The 27,461-nt window shown below is 45.1% G+C and overlaps 1 protein-coding gene across 8 annotated transcripts in view; it reads left to right on the top strand.

The window, feature by feature from the left end:
• Sergef (secretion regulating guanine nucleotide exchange factor) overlaps positions 1-27,461 on the top strand; it is a 208,622-nt gene that overhangs the window by 28,143 nt on the left and 153,018 nt on the right. For 6 of the 8 annotated variants that reach the window (XR_007230898.3, XM_087901561.1, XM_085682758.2 and 3 more), the window contains one exon: positions 23,974-24,140. The exons of 1 other annotated variant lie outside the window; for it this stretch is intronic. Coding sequence is in view for 6 of the 7 variants with exons in the window: in XM_087901561.1 (XP_087757687.1) it covers positions 23,974-24,140 (167 nt within the window). In the remaining variant the exon portion in view is untranslated. Of the gene's footprint in view, positions 1-23,973; positions 24,141-24,703; positions 24,770-27,461 lie in introns of those variants that run through there. One more of the 8 variants, XM_085682760.2, reaches the window with a different exon arrangement.

The raw sequence follows: 27,461 nt of genomic DNA, 5'->3' as shown, positions 1-27,461 counted from the left end.
TGAGTTGGTTTTCATCTCTTCCTTAGGTCAGGTCTTTCTTGGCTATTATATTCCTTTCTTCTGGATTTTAGTTTTTCATGGCCTCTCACTCCTGCTGTCTAGCAGTCCCTGCTGATCTACAGTTTCTCAGACAGTTTAATATCATGTCAAGGCCTTCTGAACTTCAGGGCTTCTCAGGAGTTCTCTGGTCTTGCTTGCTCCATCTCAGGCCCCAAATCCCTGTTGACCACTTTTCTAGAGCTTTCCAGCTCTCAGGTTTCTCTCATAGCTTCAGCTCTCTTCAGTAAATCACACATTGCCACATACATTTGTACTTACGTTTTTGTGAGCACTCGTGTCTGTGATGCTTTTAGTTGATCTTTTCAAAATGTTAACAATCATTTCGAAATGGTGGCCTGCCTAAGGATGACACACAGTAACCTTCATGTTGCCAGGTGAGGGGATGATCTTAGGAAGATTATCCATTAGAAAGAAAGTTGTTTCTTTCCTCAAAGAGCTTCAGGTTTCTTAAACATAGGGATAGAAAACTTCATCTGTCTTTCCATCTGTCCATCCCTGTTTGTCAATCATCCAACCATCAACCCATAAATGTCTGTTTACGTGCCCTTAAGGAGCCCTTTATGAGAGGCAGACCCATATTAGAGAATTCAGCACCGTTACAGTATGAGATACGCAAGCACAGAGCCAAGTATGCAAGACAGTGAGTGACGGCAGACTGAGTGATTAGGTGTTAACAGGTGGGCAGCTCATGAGTACAGTGCAGCAAAACACTCTTGCTACCATACTGGAGTGAGTCTGTGAGTAATCCCTGTACCTGGTTAAGTGGCTGACTGAGAGACAGAAGTGGTGTTTCTATGACGCACTGTAGTGGAGTGGACCTCAGGCCCGGCCAGGGGCCCAGCCCTGGGGTGGGAGTTGGCAGCTGCGTTCTTGCTAGCACTGAGTCACTCCAGCTGCTTGGAATCTCAGCTTTGTGTTTCCACCTCCACTTGAGGGCATGATTTTTTTTTTTTGGTAATGGTTTAGCTGTTTAATTAAGTTGCTAATTCAGCTTTCTTGTATATATGTACCTCACTCTGTTCCCCTTTCTCCCAGGTCAAGAATAGTTAAAAGCTGGGGTGTTTGGATATCTGGGTATTATATTGAATTGGGGGTGAATGGGAGGATCCTGATTCATCACTCTGTGCTCCTTGTAGCAGCCATGTCAGCCTTTGCTCTGGCTTGATGTCATTGAGAGAAGCATCCGGAGCTTCCATTTAATCAGACTCAGCTGCTCTCAGTTATAGGAACAAGTTTTCCTTGCGGGATCACAAGTGGTTCATCAGTGCAACACGGAGTTTGTTTGACTCCTGCTGAAGCTCCAGTGGAGGACCACAGCAGCACACAGATGCTTATGGGGAGGCATTTGTTTTGTGATACTGATCCAAAAGAGTTTGTGTGTAGTGACCAGGACAGGGCACTTTGCCTTTCTTCTCCATAGTCTCAAGATTGAAGCTTCCTCAAAAGGTGACTTTGGTCCTGCTGTGGACATTTGCAATGGCTGGGGACATTATGGGCTATGACATTTGGGGGCTGTTAATGACATCCCAGTGGGTGGAGGTCAAAGAAGCAGCTGAATATTCTAACCCTGCAAGATGCCAAGGTGCCCCTTCTTTGTACAAGAAAAATATGCAGTTCAGGTACTTGTATTGTCAAGGTGGAGACACAGTGCCTGAAACTGACGTTCTCATTGGCAGATGTGTAGCCAGGGCAGTTTGGATGGCACCTGAATAACTTCCCAGATGGTTTGTACAGAAGTGGGGATGCACTCTCTGCACTCCTGGAGTTTACTGCCCGCCTGCAGGTTTGCAATGGAAAAATACTTTTCTGTGTTAGTCAGAGGCACTTGAAAAGAGGCCAGGAGGACCTGTTCTAATCTGGGAGAGTTGGCAAGGGTACCTGTGTTTCAGGCTGGTGAAGTTGCATTCTAGAAACCTTTCCTGAGCTTCTTAATGTCCCCATCATTGTTCTCGTGAACTTCATGGGACTCCTGGGTGACTATCTAGCCCCCGTGAACTTCATGGGACTCCTGGGTGACTATCTAGCCCCCGTGACCTGCAGTCAGATGTTCCGTTTCCTGACTGGAGATGTTACACAAAGCTGGGTGGCAGAGTTGGGTGTTTCCTCATTTGGTGACCTTGTCTCAGCTGTTTCACACATCCTCACTGCTCCTCTCAAGTAAGATAGTAAATCTTCTTGTCTGCTACATAGTGTGTTTGTGTGGTCAAGAAAACCAATCTATGAATGGTCGCAGTTAGCTTTGAAATGTCTGCACTAGTGAAGCTCCCTGAGGTTGGGCTGTGTGAGCTGATTCACTGTTTGATCTTGTCTTAGAAGAGCTTCTGCTCTAGCAGATCTGTGGCAAGATAGAAATATGCTGTCTTCTCCACCGAGGACTCCTTGGCTGGACAGGCCTGTGCTGCTCCCTGACAGGCTCTGTTCCCTCAAGTTTTTCACTCACGTACAGTAGGCTGGAGGCTCTATTGGATTATCAAGGCTCTAGAAGCCCTCTGACCTCCTAGGTCATTTACCTGTTGAACTTAACCCATTGTGGTTCTCTTCCCAGTCTGCCTTTGCATACATCTGTTTGTCTTACATGTTTAATGTCTAGGCTGTAGATTCCGTGAGAACTCGTTTAACTCATGGCTGTACCCTGGCACAGGGCTGCCACACAGTAAATGTTCAGTAGCTAATTACCTAGAGAATGAGTAAATGGTAAGAAGAATAAAGACATGATTTTGTTGTCAGATGGACCTAAGTTTGTGCGTGGCTTGCCCTTGCTCCCCGCTTCTCCCCTCCTGTACCCATTGGGTCACCACCATGGTTGCCTTGATACTTTTGTCCTCATGGTACTGTGACCCTCCCTTTGTTTTGTTTATTTATGTGACAGGGTCACCTGACCTTGAACTTGTGATCCTCTTGCCTTCTAGGTGCCAAGATTACACTGTTCACAGTTTATGGGGTTCTGGGGATTGAACTCAAAGCTTCATGCATGCTAGGCAGGTCCCTTACCAACTTAACTATCCATTCCTTGACGAATTCCTTTTCCCATGACTAATAAGCTCCATGAGAACAGGTGAGTGCTTATTTTCTCTTGCCACTGTCTCTTCAATTCTTAGCCCAGCACTTGTCATTCAGGAGGTTGTTAGCTGATACGTGTACAAATGAACAAGCCAAGCTCTTACAAACTCTTTCCCACACTAGAAGAATGGGAAATTGCCAAACTGGTTCAGGATTAAATGAGTAACGTGGTAAAGCATAGGGCTGGACCCACATCCCTAACCACTCAGTCACATCAGCTTTTTCGGCTCTTTTGGAAAGCTCAGAGCTCCCTGGACTAGTATGCTGTGTTCTTCTTCATGCGCAGAGGTCTCTGTGAGTGCTCTGCGTAGGTAACAGGCTGATTCCACATTGTCCTGAGATGTGTGGAGACATCAGTGCTTACAGATGCCAAGTGCTGGCTGCTGCCAATTTGTTAGACTTTCAAGGGAATGCTCTTCACAGGTTCCAAATGTTATTGTGGGGTGGTCAGAATGTCTAGAGTTCTTTGCTTTCCGGAGGCTGGAAGCTTTCCCTGAACCATGTGACATCCTAAAAGTAGCCTTGTGGTCTCCAAGGGATATGGATTGAAAACATGAACCCAAATGCAGAGAGCTCTTTGACTTTCTTTACTTTTCTGTGTCACCCAAAAAAGGCCTGGAGTATTGGATGTTATAGAGAATCAGAGATGGAGGAAGCGTCTTCCTCACCTGGAAGGTGAGAAAACTAAAACCAAGCAGAAAAAGAAGATTGGAAGCAGCCTTGGAAGCCCAGATCAGTTCTGCTGCCTAGGCAGTCTCATCTCTTTCCGTATTGTCCTTCCCAGTCTTAGTAATAGTCTTTAGAAATTTTCTTTTAGATTTATTTATTTTTATGTGCATTGGTATTTTGCCTACATGTATGTGTGTGTATGTAACATGTGTGTGCCTGGTGTTCAGAAAGGAGGGATCCCCTCAAAGTAGAGTTATAGGTAGTTGTGAGCTACTATGTATGGGTGCTGGAAACCAAACCTGAGTTCTCCGTAAAAGCAGTAAGTGTTCTTTTTGTTTGGTTGTTTTTTGTTTGTTAGTTTGTCTTGTTTTTTTGAGACAGGGTTTCTTTGTATAGCCTTGGCTGTCCTGGAACTTGCTGTGTAGACCCGAATGGTCTTGAACTCACAGAGATTCACCTTCTTCTGCTTCCCTAGTGCTGGGATTAATGGCTTGTACCACCACTGCTTGGCTGCAGCAAGTGCTCTAATCACTGAGCCATCTCTCTACCCCCTCCTCTTAGTAATATTCTTTTAATTGACTTATTTTCCTTATTTCTTTAGAGACAGGAAGCATACGTGGACAGGACCGCTTCTTAGCTATTCTCTTTTCTTCAGGAATCACAGACCAAGAAATTTTTGATTATATTTGATGTCTGAGCATCAGTGAAATCCAAGCCCACATTGGTTCACACTGAACGAAGTTTATAAATATACCCAATGCAGATTTTTCTGTTTTTGGGCCAAGATCCCTTCCAGAATAGGGGACCATGCATCATGAAACCTCAGTGGACCTCAGGGAAGTTCTGACCTCATAGGTTTATTTAAAGCAGGTGTTTTGGAATTTGTGATGTTTGTTTGAGCTTTAGAACTTTGAGAACCCCATAGTTGATAGTCAGAGGGAACCCAGAGAACAGTTTCGAAGTGGGTCATGTGCTTATTACTTAACGCTGTTAGCATTTACCCTGGAACTTCTAGCTTGCCCACCAGTGATGGGAATGCAGAGACTCTCTGGCCTAACTGGCTCAGTTTGGAAAAGGTGAGGCTGAGGAACCAGGAAGGGGAAGCACAGGGAATGGGTGAAGGAGTAGGATCAGAACTCAAGCCTCATGACTCTCAGTCAAGTACTCCTTTGACCCTGTCCTTCTCTTTCCAGAGATAGTGAAATGTGGGTGATGGAAATCCAAGAGCCTGGCTAGACTTGGTTCTTTCCATACAGGAACCTGTACTTCCAGAAGACCCTGCTTCCCCGCAAATGAATATGTGTGTGGAACAGAGCCTGGGGACAAGGTGCAGGAAGCCATACTGGGGTTCGCAGAGGCAGTGTTTTCCCTTCCTGATGGTACAGCAGCAATTCCATGGGCAGCTGTCACTGTGATCACTATAAAGTGTGTGCACAGACACTTTTCCATAGAAGTTGTCTGCTAAGTGTTCTTATCCTAACTTCACAGGTGAGTCCCCAGTTGACCCATGGACCAGCTCTGGTCCATGTGGACGGGCAGATCTTAAGCTTGAACTCACTCTTTTTGTCCTCATATGTCTCAGAGTGTCTAGCTCCATACCTGAGCTGCTTTTCTTCTTCGAAACAGAGCCATTCTCTAGCTCTATTTCATTGTCCCAGACTCTGAAGAAGGACTTTTGGTTATCTTGGATCCTTTAGCATTTGTCTATAGGATGTTGACTGTAGGGACGCTGCACTCTGCTACGGAATGAAGGGAACACTGAAGTCCAAAGCTACCTTTAGGAAGCTTGTGGTTGGATGTACAAATTAAATATTTAGTAGAAGAATAAAGAGAGTGTGGCAGGAGGCCAGAGGAGTGGTCAAGACCCCAGGGGCTCTAGGGTTTCAGAAGAGATGGTGCCCAGAGGGAAGGACAAGCAATTGTGGTTGGGCTTTGGGAAGGTCACATTTTAATAGGTGGAGTGTGTACAAGTTGGTTCTTTTGTTTTTTCCTTCCCTCTGGTAAGACTCTCAAGCTTTCTGGCTCCTCTTTTACCATGTGCCAGTAGGAGGTCTCAGACAGGATGACCTTTTGAAAAGTTTTTGTTTGTTTGTTTTTGTTTTTCGAGACAGGGTTTTGCTGTAGTTTTAGAGCCTGTCCTGGAACTAGTTCTTGTAGACCAGTTCTTTACTATACTTTATTGTATGTGTTGCAGGACAGCTGCAGGGACTGCACATGTCATAGCATCAGTGTAAAGGCCAGAGGACGACTTGCAAGACTCAGTTCTCTCCTTCCACCTTGTGGAACCTTGGGATTGACCTCAGATTGTCAGATATTGTTTGAGGGGCCTTTGCTGAGCCATCTTGGTAGACCTGTTATCTTTATGGTCATCCCAGCTCCATAATTCTATTCTGTGAGAAATAACAATGGCTTAAGGATAATCAGCATAGAGAGATATGTTCAGACAATGATTATCATGCCATGTCCAGCAGCCTAATGAGCAAACAAGTGAAATGCAGGAAGGTTGGTTAAAGATCTATGGCACAGCTGTATACCGGGACAGCATACCGTCCTTTAGAGAAGGAGGCTGAATGTCAGAGGATAGCCTTATACTGTCGTTCCTAATTCTTAACTCATGTTCTAAAGAGACTAGGAAGAAATATACCAGATTATTATCTCTCATGGGCTTGAATAAACTGCATACTGTTTTCTATGCTAACAAGACTCTTATTCTCTCTGGTTCCTCCTCTTCTGTGGCTGGTAAGAGGTTGCAGATATTGGGATTCTTTTTTTAAAAAAATTCTTAATTATACTTTATTTATTTATACTTTATTATATATGTTGAGGGTGGGGGGAGTGCACACATGGATGGAGAGATCGTACAATCTGACTGTATCCTCATAAACACTATTTCAAAGTTAAAATGAAAATGGCTCCCTCTTCAGTCCATGGAACTATCCCCTTACAGTGCAGTATGAATGTCCTTGGCAAGTCTCTCTCGTGGACCTTAGTTGAGAGGTCACACGGAAAAGAGGCAAGAGGCTGTAGCAGGAGGCGGGAAAAGTAGCCTCTATTTTTGGCTCAGTTATGAGTCAGCTTGATCAGCTTGGGCTCTTTTGGACATCCGTGAGCCTTTGTTTCCTCATCTGCAGAGGGGAGTTGAAAGTCATAAAAGGTCTCAGTGCTCCAAAGTACATTTGTTCCTAAAGACAGATTTCTTTCACTCCTGTGGAGCCAGCTGAGGGCTTGAGCTGGTTCCTGGGCTTGATCTTCTTTGGGGTTGGGCACCTTTGACTGGTGGCCTGTGTAGAGTGGGATAGGGGTAGCCTAACTAGCGTGCTAATCTGGGAGGATGTAGAGACTGCATCTAGTCACTAGAGGGAAGCATTGTTTGATTACATTCCCTGAGGAGCCTTGGTCTGTGTGCGGGACCCAGAGTCTAGCATTTTAAAGGAAAAGCACTTTGGAAAGCACTCTACAAAATGTAAATAGATTGTAGATGTGAGATGATAGAGGAAAGGGTAGCCAAGTGGTCTAGGTAAAGTTACACATTGCTTTTTTAGCCTGCTTTATAAAACACAGAAAATGGCTGCAGACAGCCAAGAGTTTGAGAAGCAGGTTCTCTAAAGAGCAGGTGTGCCCTGTGAACCCAAGGGATCCAGCAGCACACCATTGCAGAGCTGCTCTGGCCAGGTACAGCAAGGTCTGGAGTCACAGAAGAATAGATGTTGTCCTGACCAGAGCAGCTCATGTCTTGAGTGTGTGGTGCAGTGCAGGAACTATGCACGCAGACATGGCTGCTCCTGTCTTTCTTCTCCCGTCTGATATCTGCCTAGGCTAGGACTCAGCTTGTGGGGGGGCCCTGGTATTACTCCAGGAAACCTCTGCAGATGTTCTTCTTGCCATCTTCCTCTCAAGGTCCAAGGATAGCAGTAGTTCCCAGTTATTTTTCTAGGTAGTGCCCAAGCTATCTATGTCCCTATTATTTTTCAGGGTTTGCAAGGAGTCCTGGCAATTTATTTCCTACCTTCCAAAGGGTTTGTTTCCTCAGCCTCAGACTATTTTTAGTTTTGATTTGCAAATACCCACTCTCCCTAAACAGTACAGTGAAGTGTACTGTCCTGGGAGCCAGGCAGCCTGGGACCCTTGAGCAGGCCACCTCGTCTTTCCTCAGAAAGATCAGTTCCTAGCTGCTGCTGTGTCATCTCTACTAGAGGGGAAAACAGGCCATTGTTTTCTGTTTTTGTGTTTGCAAGGGTTACCCATTGATCTGTGACCTGAAACAGTGCAGGGTGTATCCACCTGAAGCTGAAGCAAGAGCCACCTTTGGAGTAGGTACATTCATTCAAGGGACTTCAGTGCTTGGCTAATGCCAAGGGCAGCAGGGCCTGCAGGCCACCAGATGGCAGCAGTGGGCAGGCAGACAGCCTTGGAGACAGGTAGGTGGGGACAGTTTTCAGAGTCAGAATTAGCAAGGTCAGAGCTGATGGGACCTCAAGTTCTTGCTAATCTTTGCTTATGAAAGGAACTGAGGTTGGGGTGGCCTCTTTAGCTGGCTGCTCTGTTGGAGAGTCAGAGATTGGTATCTGAGGCAGGAACAGGGTGGGGACAGAGTCCTTTGGCTCTCTTGATTCCTACTCTCCTACCCACAAGGGCAAGACTCTCCTCTATTCTGACTAGTCCTTTGTTCTCCTTCCAGCAGGCTGTGTTGTGGATGAACTTTGGGGCTATCCGTTAGCCCCCGATACCCAAGAAACAGCTAGTTGGCATGGCCTTGCTAGAGCCACACTGCAGAGAGTAACGCTCAAGAGGGCAAGTTTGAGGCACAGGACCAGTGTCTGCTGGGCCCCCTCCATACACTGCTGCTCTGTCCAGTTCTGTTTTGCCACTTCAGGTTTCTTAGTCTCCCAAGTGAGGATCCAGATGCAGTCAGGGCTTAGTGGGGTTGAGTGTCTTTTCTACAGTAGCACCATTGCTTAAGAAACAGAGAGGACCTGTGAGTCCCGCTGTCTGAGCTCACTTCAGGCCATGCTATCCCCCTCATTGTGACCTCACTGGGTTGGTAGGTTGGTAGCAGGTGCTTGTTTTTGTTTAGGTGACTAGATGGCTTAGAAATAGCTAATTTCCCACAGTCCAGATCTCAAAATCTTACCAAGTGCTGGCAGATTCCTCTCTGAGTCTATTTTCCTGGTTTCCCCTGATGTATCAGAGGAAAAGCACTGATTCTGTTCATGACCTGGTTGCTTTCCACAGGCCATAATCCCTTACATAGTACATTAGGGCCAGGATTTCAGTTGTTTCAGGGGGATGTCCACATTCAGGCTCTCACAGTTTCCTCGATCTTAGGGTGGGGAGGAGCAAAGGCATAGCCAATGGAAAAAGCAAAGTTGTGGCAAGGCTGTCAGCCCTGCTTAGACTCCTAGATGGCCCTGGGAAGGGCTCAGAGGTCACCGGCAGAGGGTTTGGGAGCCATTCAAGGAACTCTCCTCTTTCCTGGTGAGGATTGATTTGTTCCAGGAGCTTTCAAAGTGAGCATTAAGTGGCCAGGCTGTAATTTTGTCATCATTTTTAGGTTCTTGACACATGACACCATGCTTTACCCTTTCTTGGAGACCTTGCCTGTCCCTCTGGAGCTCTCTGTAACCAGTGACAGCCAGTTCCTTAAAGTATTCTCAGTATGTGCCAAGAAGACAGTGATCCATTTTGAGGAATCTTGGAGGAATCAGCTCTTTTCAATCTGAGAAAGATTTTACTGTAGGAAGCTCTGCGGAACAAGCTCCAAGTTCCAGTTTGCAGTTGCTGGCACTCTGGGAAAGTCATTTAACCTCCCTGGGCCTGCATTTCTCTGCTTGTGAAATGAGAGCCGTGATGACGAACTTCTCTGCCTCGCGGGATGTGCTGTTCACTTCCTCATGGTTCCTTCCTGCATCCCTTCACACAAGTATTTGAATTGACTTAGGCTAGGGAGGGCATTCCAGGCAGGGGGAAGACTGCCTGGTGTGGGCCAGGCAGGGTGAGAAATCCTTGGACACTTGTGGGTGTGGTGGAGTGTGTTCTCATTCTGTGAGGAGATGGTGAGGGTTTCTATGAGGGACTGGATGTATGGCAATCAGAAATCACACAAGGACTCTTACAGGCTCCTCTGCCCAGGCCTCAGACTTGCTCTCTGCTTCGAGTCTTAGGTGCATTGGACTCTAAGAAGAGCCCTTTCCTCCAAGGTGGGTAGCTGTTAGTATCCACTCACCCGACTCCCTGGTCTGTTGGTTTGACCTCTGGTCATTTAGCAAGCTGTCATGTTACCTCCCATTTCAAAAATTATGTTTTATTATTTTGTGTGGTGCTCTGTAAGTGCATGCGTGTGTACGGGTGTCACAGCAAACATGACTTATGCAGAAGTCAGAGGACAACTTTCAGGAGTCAGTTCTTTCCTTCTACAATATGACTGCCTGGGATCAAACTCAGGTTGTTAGGCTTGGCAGCAGGTGCTTTTACCCACTGAAGCCTCTCTCTGGGGCCTTTGAAGCGTCTAGTAAGGACTTGAAAATGGCCATCTCTAGGGCTTCTCCCAGCAGCTCCCTGAAGAGGTAGAGGTGTGTGAAGAAAGGATCCCTCATTTATGTTAGTCATTCTGCTAGGACTTTTATACAACACTTCTTTAATTCCTATGGACATATTGTCAAGGCTTGTTCTCATCTGTCATGTGAGGAACTGGAGAGAAGGGCAGAGAAAGGGTCACCTGTCCTGGTTACTGGGCCTGGTTTTGCTCATTGTCAACGAAGAGGGAAACATCATCTTTACAGCTATGAGGGTCAGACAAGGTGCTGGATGTGAAGGGCCCATGTGCTTGCCAGTGCCATGTGTATAGGCAGCCACACTCTAACCCTGAGTCCATGGGGGTCTTCCCTCCTAGTTGATGGAAGGCCCGACCTTTAGTTTTGTCTCTCCCTTTTTGGTGAAAATGCTATAGAATTTTAATGCTCTAAGGAGCCATCTCTCTCTCTCTCTCTTTTAATTTGAAAAAAACCAGAAGCCTAGGGGAAGGATGGCTTGTCCCCATATTCCCACAGCTAGGGAGTAGCAGAGCCAGGATTAGCACCCAGTGGGCCCTTGGCCAGCACCTCTCTACTCTCCACATTGCTCCTTTACAGGGAGGTTTCAAATGCTTTGTCTCCTTTCTGGCAGAAGAATCTAGTTTAATAAACTTCATTATCCCAGGCCCTTATGTAACAATGCTGTTTCCGGGTCCTGGCAGATGGCCCGTAGTAACAGCACCTCGCTGATTCTGTTGGAGCTGAGCCTGTGACAGGAAAACTCCAGAATAGCAGGTGCCTCTCTCAGTCTGCAGTCATGGAGAAGTCATCCTCTCTGAGGGAGCCACCACGGCTCTGCTGCTAATGGCTTCTGCTGGGACCAAAGGTGACTGCCAGGTGAGGTAGTCTGAAACTGTGCCCAGGTTTTACACAAGTTGCACCAGTGATTTGGAAGTTCTTGGCAGGTGGGATGCTGGCAATGGAGACTTATTCTGGGGCCTGAGGGGCAGATGGGAACAGAGAGCAGAGCAGATTGAGAATGGAGGGCAGGCTGCCCCACCGTGGACCTTCAGACAAGCCCTATGCATTTAAGAACTGTCCACCAGCTCCATGGTGGGCCTCTATCCCAGCCTCTCCCAAGCCCCTCTTTGAAATGACTGAGTTTCTAAGGCTTCTACTTGGTGTTACACACAGTGAGTTCTCAGTGACTCCTTGTGGTGATGCTCATTGCTGCCCCCCCCATGTGTCAAGTCCTCAAGCCACTGACAGTACATCACCTGACTGCCTTGCTGCTCAGCTTTGTTAGGCCTCTACTACATCTTTTATGCTCATCTCTCTTAGATAACCCAGGACAGTTTTCCAGGGTTGGGGTTAGAATAACTTAAAGAGGTATCATATGAAGTCATATCCACAAAGGTTCTCAGTGGTTGATCACAAATTGGCATCCCAAGGTAGGCTCCTGTCCTTCTCTGTTCTTGCCTTGGTAAATTTTTGCCCTCTCAAACACTGGTCACAACCATTATCTTTGCAATAGGAAGATTCTAATTAGGTCTCTCTCATTGATAGAAAGCCAGTCCTTGGGGAAACTGAGGGGATAGATAATGTATCTAGGAGGAATCTCTTGAGTTTTCAGAAGTGAGATGCTGGCTTCCTCACACAGTGGGTATGTATGCTCTACAGCCTTCGCTGGCTCTAGCCTGTTCTTCCCTTGTACAAACTGAGGCCTCAGGCTGGGCTGTGTGAAGAGCTGTACGGTTTTTGCTGGAGGATCACCAGCTCTTCTGCATGCCCAGGCTGAAGTTTTCCACCTCTAGCCTTCGGCAGTGGCACCGCAAGTCTCTGTCATTAGTGGAGACAGCGGCATCCCTGGCAGCAGGGCATAGTTCTTGGTCATTTTTCTTTCCTTTTCTCTCACTTTTTTTTTTTAAATTTCAGAAATAAAAACTGCTGATAAGGTATTTCTAATGGACAAAAACTGAAGGTGATGCCCAGGGCTGCAGGCATGCCTGGGTGTGGAGAGGGGAATTTGGAAAGAATTAAGGAGGAGGGTATGTGTTTTTCCACTGTGCAGTCCCTGGGCCTCCCAAGTATCCATTCTTAGAACATGGGCAGTGAGTAGGGACACACAGATTTCACTTCCCCGCTCTTCCCTGCCAAGAAGCTTCCGGGGAATGGACTGAGGTAGGTAGTGATGGCTTGAGAGACTGACTGGTAGTTTTCTCTGAAGCTGTGGACAGCATGTGCCGGGATCAGGGCAGCCCGGGCTCTCCTCTTAGATTTGCCCTGTTTGACCTTGGGGAAGGTAATGGACTTTCTTTCAGGACTGACTGCATAAGGAGTACTTTAAGGTCCCTTCTTGTCTGGTGCTGGTGAGGCTGCACTAAGGGTGAAGAACTTTGAGCCTTGCATTCATGAGCGCTTGAGAATTACAAACCAATAGCTCTTTACCCAGATAAGCAGGGTTCTGTTCTTGGGGTGGGCTCTGTCACATGGGCTCCATTTCTGTTCTCTGAAGCCCTCTTCCAGTCTGTTTTCCTACTTGGTGGAGAGACCGCTGGGAAGTAGCAGACTGGAGTCCTGGCCCAGGCTCTGCCAGCGCATCCTGTGTCCTTGGAGGATCCTTCCCTTCCATAGCCTCAGTTTTATTTTCTCTAAAATCAAGTGCTGAGACTTGTCTCTTGCCTTCATTGCACTGGATGCTCCTCCCCCAACTTGAGCCTCCTACCAGCTTTGTTCAGGGTGTGATTCTTAGCTGCAGAAGCCCTGAGGGTATAGTTTCCTTTCATGCTGGGAGGGAGAGAAGCAAGATTATTTTTTTTTTTTAATTACACAGCTAAGATTAGGCAGCAATCTACATTTTAAAGTGTTATTAATAAGAATCTAAAAGTGTTGGAAGAAGCTGTGGCGTTTGAATATGGAATGAGTTGGGAAACATCTGCAGAGGCTCTGGCCTCAACCAGGGCGTTTTCTTCCCAGCGCAGGGCCTTTTAGGTGTGACTGGCAGACTCAAGTACTGTTGGATCCCAACCTTGATCAGGATCAGGAAGCCCAAGGGCCCAGTAGTGTCTCAAAGCCTGAAGACCTGAGTTCATCAGAGCAGGGACTCATCATGGCTTTTTAGAGAATAAAAGTCACAATGTTACTAACATTTAGTTTGTATTTAGATGTTGCTAAGTGCTTTAGTGTTTATTGGCTTTTACCATGGGCCCGAGAGTTAACTTGTTACTGCTATGTGGATTGGCTAAGACTTTTAAGTTTAGGGTTCTTCCTTAAAGAAGGGTGGCATTTGAACACTACAGAATATGTATATGTATGTATAGATCATATGTATATATGCATATATGTATCAAACATAATGTGATACACTACTAACATTCGCAATTTTTATGTCAGCTAGATAAGCAATTTTTAAAGAAGAGGGGAGAAGGGAGAGGGATGGGGTGGAGAGGGAGGGAGAGGGAGGGCAGAAAATGTGGTTTGCTATAGGGAAGTTCAAGCACATGGCCAGAAGTTGGTGCCGATCCTGGGGCTCTCCTCATGCTGCCTGTTTGCTGTTCCCACTTTATTTCTTAGTAATTCATAAAAAACCCCATATATATGTTTTGTGGGTTTAACTGTCTCTCTTCCTTTGGAATGGAAGCTCCATGAGGGGAGGGAGTTGGTGTGTGTTCAGTGCAGCACTAGGTATGGAAGAAGAGTCTGTTCTGTAGACCAGGCTGGCCTTGAACTCATACAGATCTGCCTATCTCCCCACCCCCCGCCCCCACCCCATGATGGAAGTAAAGGCCTGTGCTACCACCACCCAGAAGTGTTTATTGTGTATCATCCTCCAGAGGCTACAGTCCATCATGGTGGGGAATGGCATGGTAGCTGAAATGCCTGGGCCTGTACTGTGGGATGCTTTCAGTGCAATTACATCTCTGTGGACCAGAAAACAGGAGAGCTCAGGCCAAGAGTCAGGTCGTGCTTTACCCCTCAAAGCCTACAGTTCAGTGACTCATTTCTTTCAGCTCGTCAAATCTTCTAAAGTGCCACAACCTTCCAAGACACCGAAGATCAAGTATTCAAACACACGAATCTTTGGGGACATTGCACATTGCCTGACCAGAAGGCAAGCTACTAAATGAGTTAGGATTGGGGATCCTTGGAGGCCTTCCATCAGCCTGGAGTTTTGTTCTTTCCTGTTTTTGTTTTGGGACTCTGCATGTTGCAGTTAGCTCTGCAGCCCAGTCTGATTTCTGATTTGGTGGCCATTGAATGAAGTAGCTTTCTGTAATGGCTGTATCTTGTGGGACTCTGATCTTTGCCGTATGAGCTAAGAATGAAGATCACCCCTAGCCTGGCTCTCTTTGTGCCTCTGACCCAGGTGTGTGACTTTGGTGGCCTAAATGAACAATGGCTAAGTACGCTGCATTTGTGGCCAGGTGACTAGGTCTCATCCTCACATTGCCTTGATAGCTGCTGGCTCTGCATCTAAGACCAAACCTCTCTCTGGGTATTTATTTTCTTGTCTCAGATGTGAGGGTCAGCCTACTCATTGGGTTCTTCTGTGGGTTAATTGTGACAGTATGTATAATGATGGCATGGAGTAAGTGCCTTCAAAATACTTGGCTTTAATATTCCCGATGCTTTCCCATTTGCTAGCTCTGTGGTTTTGATCAGGTCGTTTAACTTGTGTGACCTGTTTGTGAGGTGGGAGTGACAACATGCAGCTCAGGCTGGCCTCAAACCGTTGTGTAGGCTAGAATGGTTTGAATTTCTGCTCCTCTTACCTTCACCTGCCTTGTGCTGGGATAACAGGCATGCCCCGTTTTTATGGGATACAGGGATCAAACTCAGGGCTTTATGCATGCTAGACAAGCACTTGACCGGCAGCTCCCTCCCCAGTTGAACAATCCATTCTTGATAAGTAAATTCTCCCCATGCTCTCATCTTTTCATGTAGTCTCTTTGCAAGATTGCCTTTCCTTTGAAGTTGAGAAAAGCACAAAGGAAAGTTGTATTCCTGTATTAACCTTTCCTATGTGAGATTGTTCATAATGTGACTTTGGAAATTTGGGAAATTTTACTAAAATTAGGATTCATCATTGAGTCTCAATTTTTATTTGAATTATCAACTATATAGGTGGCCTTTGAAATTATAGTGAATGTCTCATTTTATGACAGACTGAAGATTCTCAAGGTGTCAATAAAATTAAATAGCACATCACTCATTTGACCCTGAAGAATTTGAGCCACCATTATTGAAGTTTTATATTTGCATATGTCTGAGAAGTTGTCTATTCAAGCTTTCTTCATTTTATGGATGGGAAAGTCGGACTTTAGAGAGAAGGGCCTTTTCCAGGCAATGCAACCTGGGATGAGGATTTGGTCTCATGAGCCGTTGGCCAAAGCTTCCTCCCTTCCCTCCTATCCTGTCCCTCTGTTCCCCCTCCATTCCCCTTTGTTTCATTCCTCTTTCCCTTTCTTTCTCCTTCCCTCTTCTCTCCAGCTAACCTTGCTTTGTATCTCTTCTGTTTTCCCAGCTTTAGTTGATCTGTATCAGAGGCTTCTGGTGTGCCACTATGTTGAATCTGGGGCAAGGGGAGGAAGGGAAAGAAAGGAAGGAAAGAAGGAAGGAAGGAAGGAAGAAAGAAAGGAAGGAAGGAAGGAAGAAAGGAAGGAAGAAAGGAAAGAAGGAAGGAAACATATATGCAGACAAAACACCCAAACATATAAAAGTAATTTTTAAAGAAACAAAGAAAGAAAATCCAGAATCCTATGATGAAGCCTTCATTGTTACTCTTCATGATGGTTAGTGCCTTTGACTCTAAGACTGTGCTTGGGGGTAGGGTTGGCTGAGAAGATTTGCTGAATTGCTAACAACTGTGGGTATGATCATGGGTGTCCTTGATCAGGCTGTGTTACTTAGTTTGGGAAGATAATACTGACATTGGCTCATATTGCCATATCATCGCTGCCTTAGTCACTGTTCTATTGCTGTAAAGAGACACCATGACCTTGACAACTATTGCAAGAGAAAGTATTTAATTGGGGGCTCGCTTATGGTTTCAGAGGTTTAGTCCATCATGGCTGGGAGCATGGTGGCAGGCAGGCAGGTACTGGCGCAGTATCCTGCTGAGATACTGAGAGCTGCATCCCTACCTGGCAGGTAGAGAGAGATGCTGGGCTTGGCATGACCTTTTGAAACCTCACAGTAACACCCACCACCCCCACCCCCACCCTTACTCTCCCAGTGACACACTTTCTCCATCAAGACCCCAACTCTTAATCCTTTTAATTGGTTTAAAAAGTTCTGCTCCTTGGTGACTAAGCATTCAAATATATGAGCCTATGGGGGCCATTCTTATTCAAATCATCACACTACCATAGACTGCCTGATTCATGCAAAAGTACCCTTGAAGTAGCCCTTCAAGGGGCATGTTGTTATTATAATTCTGCAGATGAGACTTAGGGATAATATGTAAAGTTGGAAAGCTCAATAGAGGTGAAGGAGAGGATGATTAGATTCCCCTAGGAAACAGGTATTTCTTTTTTTCTTTTTTTTAATATTTATTTATTATGTATACAATATTCTGTCTGCATGTAGGCCAGAAGAGGGCACCAGACCTCATTACAGATGGTTGTGAGCCACCATGTGGTTGCTGGGAATTGAACTCAGGACCTTTGGAAGAGCAGGCAATGCTCTTAACCTCTGAGCCATCTCTCCAGCCACCAGGTATTTCTTGAGTACCAACTTTGTGCCAATCTCTATTATCATGGAGCTGGCTTTCTAGAAGAGATAGACTTTAACCTAACAGTTCTTCCAATGCATATATATATATATATATATATATATATATATATATATATATATATATATTTCTTTGTTAAGATAAATGCTCTCAAAGCCTCAAGCAGGGGTTCTCTAGGTTATTGCACAGACACATCTGGTTTGGGTTAAGGGGTGAAGGTGAATAGGAGTTGACCAGGTTAGTGAGCTTTAGATATAACCTGGATGACAAGAGGAGCATAGAGGATGGAGGCCTGTGGAAAGCATCGGGGCACATAGGATGGAAGCTGTTTGGCTTGCTTGCTGGCATCTGAAACCCTCTTCCCCGTGCCTATATCAGTGGGTGATGCTGGGTGACTTAGTTTCCCTTCCCCTTTCTATGATAAAGTGCTGTTATAAAAGCAACTCAAGGGAGAGAGGGTTTGCTTTAGCTCACAGTTCAAATTCCAGACCATCATGGGGAAGTCAAGGCAACAGGTGCTTGAAACAGCTGGTCACATGACATCCACAATCAGGAAACAGATAAATGTGCACTAAAACCCAGTTTGCTTTCCCCATTTGATATAAACCAAGTTTTAAAAGGCAGAGTTTAACAAGGTCACCCTTACCTTCCAAGGGCGCAGAGCACACGTCACCAGAAAATGGCTAACTACAACCAGAACAAACTCACAAGCTGACAGTGACTTTCTTGTGTGCACATTCCAGAAGGACTCATAGCTTCCTGGGGAGATGGATTGGGAGGACTGAAGAGAGAGTCTTGCCTCTGTCTGACCCATGGATTTCCCTTTGACTAATGTCAAATTGTTATCATCAATGATGGTCTGCTCCCTTTCTGGACATCTTTTAAGAAAATATGGGTGTTCCTCTCACTCATCTTTCTGTCACTTTAAGACCCCCTTCTCTGGAAGGAGTGCCTCTTTGCCAGGAGCTCCTGGTAGCAGCCATAGCACCTGCTGAGTGCTGGATGGGTGGGGTAGGGTGGTGAGGACAGAGCTTTACCACCCTCTTCTGACTGCAGAGGGCTCCCTATCCCTGATTGTTTGTTTGCTTTGAGACAGGCTCTCACTGGGTAGTCCTGGCTGGCCTAGAACTCATTATGTAGACTGGACTGGCCTCAGACTCACAGATCTGCCTGCCTCTGCCATCTGAGTGCTGGATTTAAAGGGAGTGCGCCACCACTCCTAACTACCACCATCCGGCTTTGTGCCTGGTTATCTTTCTCCCACTTAAGAGCATGTGATGTTTGATGAAATATTTGCCAAAGGTCTCAGAACAGTTAAATAACTTGATAATGAGATCATTTTTATGACTTATATAAGTGAGACCCTGGTTTTTGCATCTCTGCCCTCCCTCCCCCCTGTCATGAAATGGTAAAACCTCAGTGTGCTATTCATCTCTTTCTCATCTAGTGTGGGGTCAAGATGTGACAGTTTTTCCTCCTTTCCCATTTCCCCTAGGAGTTCCATCCTGGTAGGCCCCGGCATATCCTAGACTCTGTTTCTAGGCCGGTTCCCTTCTTTAACTTAAAACTTCTGAGGTTTGGGTGCCCTGTCCCTGTCAGTACATCTCTGCCTCCTTCTCAGGCCTGGGCAGAGGACCAAACACTGCACTCAGAATATGGAGACGATGTGCTTAGAACAGTGCCCAGTGAGTGTGCTGTCAGTGCTAAAGAAGTGCTGGACAGTTCTTGGCCAGAGGATGGCCACCCAGGCATTCTTTCAGGAGGCCCCATGCCTGTTTTAGGGCTGCAGTCTCCCCAGGTCTAGTTGCAGTGGTTTCTGCAGTAAGTGTGCGGGACCAGGGTTTGATGTGAATGCTACCATTTCTTTTCTAATTTTCTCATGTTCTTTTAAATTTTCTGAGTTTTGAGTAAATTTTATTCTCTCTATTTAAATATTCTATACAGGTCTCACACTGTAGTTCAGGTGAGCCTGGAACTTCCTGTGTAGCCCACCAAAGCTTGCCTCTTAGATCAATCCTTCTGGCTGCAGATACAGGTGTCAGTCACTGTGCTGGGGTTATCTTGTATATTTTTCAATAAGGATACATAGCCACAATTTATAAATGGTGAAACACAAGTGTACACTTTAATAAAATAACTGGAAGTACATATATTGGCTAACAAACCTTATTACTGATAAAGGATGGCAAACAACTGAGTTTATTGACCACTTGGTCTTTTCCTGTGGCCAAGTGAGCCTGTCAGTCATGAAGCCCAAACTCCATCCTGGGAACCTGCTCCTGTTACACATGGGGCTGTGAATTTCTCTGCATTGCTTATTTCTTTCTTGTTCTTTCATATCCTCCTCTTTTCTAGTTTCTTTTCTTACCCAGAAGTTTCTCTTAAATGGCATTTATCCCATCACCAGAGACATTTCCAAGTTCCAGCTTGAGTGGAGTCCTCCCTGAATGTTCTCTGTAGTCCTTACTACTCACTCAGCCCCTGCTGTTTTCTGTGTCTCTCACATGGTCATGCCTTTACACCAGGTCTCACCCTCTGACTTCACTTTGAGCTCCTTTGGCATTTCTCTCTCATGTATCATTTATCTGTAGACACATACCTAAACTTTGTGGATGATACTAATAGACTTATTTTTTAACCACATTAATACATATTTTTTAAAGATATATTTATTATGTATACAATATTCTCAGTATTCCGCCTGCATGTATGCCTGCACACGAGAAGAGGGCACCAGATCTCATTACAGATGGTTGTGAGCCACCATGTGGTTGCTGGGAATTGAACTCAGGACTTATGGAAGAACAGGCAGTGCTCTTAACCACTGAGCCATCTCTCCAGCCCCAGTACATAATTCTTTACTCCAAGGAAAAGGGTCATTTGTTAGCTCCATAACCTGACCTCAGCTTAGGGCACATGTCTGGTGTGCACTAATGAGATTTTTTTGTGTGTGTGTAGAGATTGTTTTTCTTTGGCTCTGGGTGACATAAAGGCATAGTCTAAATGTTGAATACAGCTAGAGTTCTGAATTCTGCATGGCCTTCTGGGAATGTCTTGCTAGTAGGAGAAGCTGTGGAGCACACAGAGCATGGCACTGCCTCCTTGCATGTGAATATCATTGTTGTACACTCCATCAGACTCTGGGTCAGTATGCGTGTGCATGTTTAAGTGCTCTGTACTGCAGGTGCCTCTTGAGGTCAGAAGAGAGCATTAGATCATTTGGAGCTGAATTTACAGGTAGTTGTGAGTCACTTGATGTGGGTACTAGCAGCCAGATACTTGTAACCACTCAGCAATCTCTGCCTGCCCCATTGTTTTAAACCTGGGTCCTATAACCCGCTGTTGGAATTCGATTGAGCTATTTAACTTCTCAAGTCATTTAATTATCTTAGTAATCTATGTCAGAGTTATGAGGCTTCTTTAGACTGATGTTTTAGGACAGTGCTGTCTCCCTAGGAGGTGCCCCTTACTTTCTCTTTAAAAGAGGAGTTTCCTTCTTCCCTTGTGAGCCCTCTACTGTACAGTGTTTTTAGTATAAACAGACTCAGAGGAGAGTGTACTAAGCTTAGATTTGAGGCTCTTGGGTTGGCCTGCTTTCTGCCTTGTCTCTATGGCTTCCCCAGAGGGTATGAAGATTAATTAGTTAATGTTTGTAAAGTGCCTTAGGTGGAAAGTGCTATGTAAGTGGAATAACGGTTGAGTTGCCATTGGAGATGTAATAATGATGGCTCCATAGTCTGGCAGTCTTGCCTGTCTCAAACATCAATAATCAATAGCAGAAAGTTTTAAGATATTTTGCTTGATTTGAAAGAAAGGATTCAGTTTTCCATTTATGATAATACAGTTCTTTCTATTGTCCTGTAGATAGCAGTTTGCTACTTCTTCCCAGCTGAGGAATGTCAGAGTCCTTAGGAAGCAGTGGTTGGGCTCAGTCAGTAAGAGGCCTGCTGTATGAGTATGAGGACCTGAGTTTGATCCTCATTCAAAAAAGCCAGGCACAATGGTGTGTGCCTGTAATTCCAGTGCTGGAGAGGCAGAGATAGGAGGATACTAGCCAGTCTAACCAAAGTGGCAAGCCCCAGGTTTAGTGGGAGACTCTGACTCAAAACAATTAGGTGGAGAGCAATTGAGAAAGATGCTAGATATGTGTCCACATGCACACACATGTATGCACTTACACACACACACAGAATGGTCATCTTCAGGACTCTCCTACTAAAGCAGTCTGATTATAAATTCTGACCAGCTTAGATAGAGGGACAGCTGGCCAACTGGGCACCAACTATTTTCAGTCTATTCCACACAAGTGAGGGAAGAGGGTTTCATGATTGTTCAGTGACTTGAACCATAACGAATTCAGCCTAGGCAGCTTATCTGTGGGCCCCTAAGCAGGCCACTTCTGAGCTTAATTTTCTTAACTGTTACATGGCATCGTGGCAGTTGGAGAACACAAAGGTGGTAAGTTTAATCTTTTCTGGGAAAGTTGAGGGACCAGGAAAGGTTCTTGGGACCAAGAGTATATGAGTAGACTCAGTAGGCTGCAATTGCCAGGTTATGAAGGGCAACTGGAATAGTAGTTCTCTCTGTTAGGAAATGGTAGCTGCAGCAAAAGGAATAGCATGTGGCTGTGCAGGGTCCAGTGCTCCCAGTGTCCCATTCCCAATTGCATAATGTTTCCAGTACCCTGTGGGCTATACAGACTTGGTTCTTGTCATAGTCAGTGTTCTATTGCTGTGAAGAGAGACCAGTACCACAGCAGTTCTTATAAAGGAAAGTGTTTAATTGGGACTGGCTTCTAGTTCAGAGGTTTAGTAGACTCATTGTCATCATGGTGGGAAACCTGGTGGCACACAGGCAGATATGGTGCTGGAGAAGTAGCTGATAGTTCTACATTTGGATGAGCAGGCAGCAGGAAGAGAGAGATACTGGGCCTGGCTTAATCATCTGACACCCCAAAACCTGCCTCCACTGACATACTTCTTCCAACAAGGCCACACCTACTAATATTGCCATTCCCTGGTGACCAAGCTTTCAAATATAAGAACCTTTGAGGACCATTCCTATTCAAACCACTACAGTCCCCTATCCTAGGAAGCCTGGAAGATTTCTGTGTATCTGTCTTAGTGCCTGCTAGCAGGCTGAACCTAAGAACTTATCCCTACAGAGCCCCATATGTTTGTGGTCTCCTGACACTTCTGCTATCATCTTGGGCTGTTTCTTAGCTGACACTGGAAGCCATATGTTTCGTGTGGGGCCAGATGAAGTTTTGATACCAAACACAGTAGCTTTGTCTTAGATTTAATATGCATTACTCGATGTTTTGTTTCTTAAGCAGAATTTTCTTTGTTAAAATAAACACAGATAAAGAATTTATATGGCGCACATGGCTATGCATATTTATTGCAGAGAATCTGTTAATAATCTATGCCTTGTCGGATTTTGAAATTCTGTTGGAATAACAAAGGCAGCACTTGGTACAACTGAATGAATTTGGTGAAATCTCTCTTATCTGGGGAATGAGAGGCCGTTGCTCCTTTTCCAAACCTCATTTTCTTCTGTCATCTGCAGTGCTGGCTGGCTTCCCACATGGTGCTGGGGAACTGAATGCATTTCTGGCTCCAAATAGCTCTTTACAATTTTCTCCTCTTGCTCCCTTTCTTCCAGCACACAGATATGCTTGCCTTGGACTGTTAGGATTGCTCCTTTGGGTAAAAGAGGAGTCCTTATGTTACTAGGAGGGGCAAACAGGAAACCAGCATTGAGTTAGGGGGAAAGCTCTGAGAGATTTGAGGAATGGGAAGCTTCAGTCAGGATACAAGGCCCTGGATTGGATAGGAGGGAGGAAAGTTGAGACCAGACATCTGGGCAAAGCAGAAGGAGGGGTGGTGGGTCTAGGAGGGAGTGGGTGGGCCACCAGCTTGGTTGGCATTTACCCATGAAGCCATCTCTATGCAAGAATATCATAAGCCTGAGACTCTTCCTCAGAGTCTGACTGTGGTCCTCTCTACATGTTTGTTTTTGGGAGAATTCTTTAGCTTCTCTGAACTTCAGTTCCCACTTATGTGAACAGATGAATATTCAAAGTTTCTTTTTTCTTAAAAAAAAAAAGAAACTCTGCCTGTGTGTGCTTGCATGTGTGCTCATATGCACGCACCCGCATGTTTGTGAGAGTGTGGGCCCATGTGTTCCATGGTTACAGGCCAATCTTGGATGGTCTTCCCCTTTTCCCTGGTTTGAGACAGTCTCTTGTTTACTGTTGTGTGTGCCAGGCTGCCTAGCTTTGTAGGCTTCTAAGCATTCTCCATCACTGCCTTCCATCTCTCCATAGGAGTGCTGGGATTGCAGACGTGAACTACCTCATCTGATTCCTGACATGGGTTCTGAGCATCTGAACCCAAGTACTCATACTAACATGGCAAGAAATCTGAGCTACCCCCCAACCCAATGCTTGTATGGAAGTTTCTGTCTCACCAAGTCCCACAGCCATTCAGTCCCAAAGAAACACACAAAGGCTTATATTAATTATAAACTGTTTGGCCTATTAATTCAGGCTTATTATTAACTATCTCTTACAACTTAAATTAACCCATAATTCTTGGCTATATTTAGACATGTGGCTTGGTACCTTTTCTAAATGAGACATTCTCATCTTGCTTCCTCTGCATCTGTTTAGTGACTGACTCTCTGCCTTTCCTCTTCCCAGAATTCTTTTAGTCTGGTTGCCCTGCCTATACTTCTGCCTGGCTACTGGCCAGTCAACATTTTGTTAAACCAATACAAGTGACAAATCTTTACAGTGTACAAGAGCATCTCACAGCAAATGCTCACGTTCTTTATTGAAACATAATGAAATAAACATTCACAATTTTACTAGTGACCCTTTGCTTACCCTTGAGAGCATCTGGAGAATGTAACCTTCATTCATATTATATTTGTTTGCAGAAACTGGCAAGGTGTTTACCTGGGGTCGAGCAGACTATGGTCAGCTAGGGCAGAGGTTGGAGTCTCCTGATGGCCAGAAACCCCACAAACTAGATTCATCGCTTGCCTTTTGGAGGCTACAAAACAGTGTGCCTTTGCCTCTGCATTGTCTGACAGGAGCAGCCAAGGTAAGTAGTGACTTCCTGCAGAGGCAGTGTGGTGCTTTTCTTGTCTCACAGTGAAGGGTTTCCTGGGGGCTACTATAAATCAGGTGTTATCATCTGTTCATATAGTAATCTGAAGGGGTTCTTGCTCACAAGAAGCTAATGGGTTAATATAGTAGAAAAGTTGGGTTTTGGTTACTTAGGTATCACTCACTATAAGGCAGACTGTGTAACTCATTTAATGAGGTTCAGAATCTAGTATTCCAGGTACACTGGCAGGAGAACTTGGATTCATTGGAGGGGTTGACTTGAGTTTGAGAATGGCATGGGTTTGAGGTATGCCTTGAGGGATGAATAGGGCTTAAGCAAGCACTTGGAAGAGAGAGGAGGACTTTTAGGGATATAACAGCTTAAACAGTCATGCAGGGTAGAATGTGAGGAAAATGTATGAGGGCTCTAACAGTTAAATTGGCTAGGGCATGGAACCCTGAGGAGGTAATATCAAGAGTTGGGAAGTGGCTGAAACCCAACCTAGGAGGCTTTAAAGACAAGCTAAATATTCTGCACCTCTGTTTATATTTCCCAAGGAAGAAAACGCTATAGCCCACTTGCTTATTCAAGCAGCTTTGGTTCTCTGAAGTATCCTGAAGTTCTACATTTAAGGCAGGAATCTTAATTTATTCAGGGTGTATGTTTCTGGCTCTTAATTTTACTTTACTGGTGTCTTTTTGTTTGTTTTCCAACATAATATTTTTATTGATTTTTTTGGGGGGGGAATTCACATCATGCACCCCGATGGCTCACTTCCCAGTCCTCTCAGGTCTGCCCCTCATCCTTGTGACATACCCTCCAAAAAAAGAAGAAAAACAAAACAAAACAACAACAACAACAACAACAAAAAAAGTCCAATTTGTGCTACCCATATACTCACTAGAGCATGGTCAAACTCCCAGTGACCAGCCCCTAAAAGAAATCTGAGTCCAAAACTGAGTCCTAGGTGGTTAGAAGAATGGGCATCAAGAACTGTTGTCTCTGAACTGGAATTAGTTTAATGAAGGAATTTAGTCTTCACTCAGAATCTGTCAGAAAAATTAATAATCTAGTAAGATTTCTGTAATTAGCATGAAGCTAATTACAACCCTCTCTACACCTGGAGGGCTTCCCTTCCCCAGGGCCACCTGGCTACCTCCTCTTGGGTTTGTCAGATGGTTCCATTTATTCTTCACATCCTAGCCCTCATTCTCCTGAGCCTTTCGTAAGTGCAAGCTTGAGGTTTTCCTTTTCTTTCTTCTTCTCCCTTTGACTGATAATGCACTAAAAAGACAGTATGTATACAGCAGTAGCAATAACCCCACTCACAATCTTCTACCCTAATAAAGCACATTCTTCTCGCATGTGCACCAGTGAATACTTGTTAAAGCTCACGTAGATAGTAATGTTATTCACTCCAGCCTTTGTTATTACAAATACTGTTTCATTTCCTCTGGTCTTAGAATGATTATTTAAAACACTACAGAGAGGCAGTGAGGTGACTCTGTCGGTAAAGAAGCTTGCCACCAAGCCTTGCTGACATACAGGTCACCACATACATACACAAAATAAATAAACATTAAAAAAAGTTTTTATAAGGGGATATCTTACACTACTGACTGGAAGGTTCTGAGACTTTCTAAACCATTCTTTGTTTGTTTGCTTGTTTTTATTTTTTGAGACAGGGTTTCTCTGTGTAGCCTTGACTGTCCTGGAATTCACTCTGTAGACCAGGCTGACCTTGAACCCACAGAGATCCTCCTGCTTCTGCCTCCTGAGTGCTGAGATTAAAGGCATGCACCCACCACCACCTGGCTCTAAACCATTCTTTAGACAGATAATTTCCTTTTTTTAAATTTATTTATTCACATCACTGCTGTTGAATTGTGCTGTGAAAGCCGGTAGATCTGCTCCCTTGAGATGGACTCCTGGGGAAATTCAAGGGCAGCAGCCTTGAGCATCTCTATGATGTCTACTGTGTCTCTCTAGGTTCTGTTTGGTTCTACCAGTGAGTGAGTAAGGGACTGGAGTATTTATCTCTTCTGCATAGTGTATTCAGTTGCAGAGCGCATGGTACATAGTGTGGTAGCATTTATCATTCCTTGTCCTTCCCATGTCATTTGAAACTTTGGTGGCATAGTAGGAAAGGCACTGGGGCCTCATCATTTTCTCTGTGTCTGGTTCTGTTGGCAAGATGCAGGTCATAATTTCTAAGGTGGACCTTGTGTAATCCATAGTGTGTTGGTGAGGATAGCATGCATAGTTCATGGCAGTCTGTGAATATTTGGTAACTGTTGGTTACCCTGTCTTCTGCAAGAAGCATTCAGTGACCTGTGTTGGCCCAATATGCCACCTGCTGCAGACACAGACAGTACAAACATGGCCCCTGTGAACCTAGTGTGACATGACTAGGTACAAGTACTGAGGTTGAATCTAGGGCCTTGTTGTGCTTGTATATGCTAGGCAGGTGCCCTACCACTGAGATATATCTCCAGTCCTTTTTTATACTTTTTATTTTGGAATGAGTTCTCCTCATGATTCTCCTGCCTTGGCCTCTTAAAGAGCTGAGATTATAGACCTGTGCCATCAGGTTCAGCAGGTGTGACTTTCAGGAGCAAGATAAGGAATTGACTTGAATCCCCTTTCCCTCCCTTAGCAGCTACATTTGAAGTTTTCTTCTCCTTTTTTGTTTCGGGCTCTGGGGTTGATATGCACCCTGGGGTCTCTATGCAAGTTCGGACTCCAGGCCACTAGATGTTGATAAACTGTGTTTATGTGTTGTCTCCTGTCAATACCTGTATTTGGCTTCTTTAGCATCTGTTTGCCAGAGGCCCAGGGAGAGTGAGGCTGGTAGGCTGTTAAAAACTGGTAAGTTTTGGTGGGTTTGCTTTAGAAAAGATAAAAGCCATATTAAGCTAGGTGCTACCATGGCCAGGGACTTGGATGGAGTAGGGATGTAGGGACATCTGGAGAGGCATGAACACCCTGGAGTAAGCTGACAGTTCTTGACCTTCAGGGGCCTAAGTGTGACACACACAGCTGACCACTGCCTTTAATTTCCATAAATTATTTTTCATGTCCAAGGGATAAGAGGAAGGAGTGAGCTGTCTGTGCTGAAGCTGCGTAGGACATCTGCAGAGAAGGGAAATCATAGGCAGGCGGAGCTGGACTACAGTATAACTTTCTTTTCTGGTGAGCAAGGACAAGTAAACACAAATGAGACTGCACGCTAGTCAAAGCTTTGTGAATAAGGAGTGCAAGACCCAGGATGGGGTTTCAAAAGTGGGCCAGGACTCAAGGTACCAGCAACTCTTG

The sequence above is a fragment of the Myodes glareolus genome, chromosome 24 (assembly GCF_982192425.1).
Source record: "Myodes glareolus chromosome 24, mMyoGla1.1, whole genome shotgun sequence".
In the NCBI taxonomy this organism is placed as follows: Eukaryota; Metazoa; Chordata; class Mammalia; order Rodentia; family Cricetidae; genus Myodes; species Myodes glareolus.
This window is presented reverse-complemented; position numbering and strand designations above follow the sequence as displayed.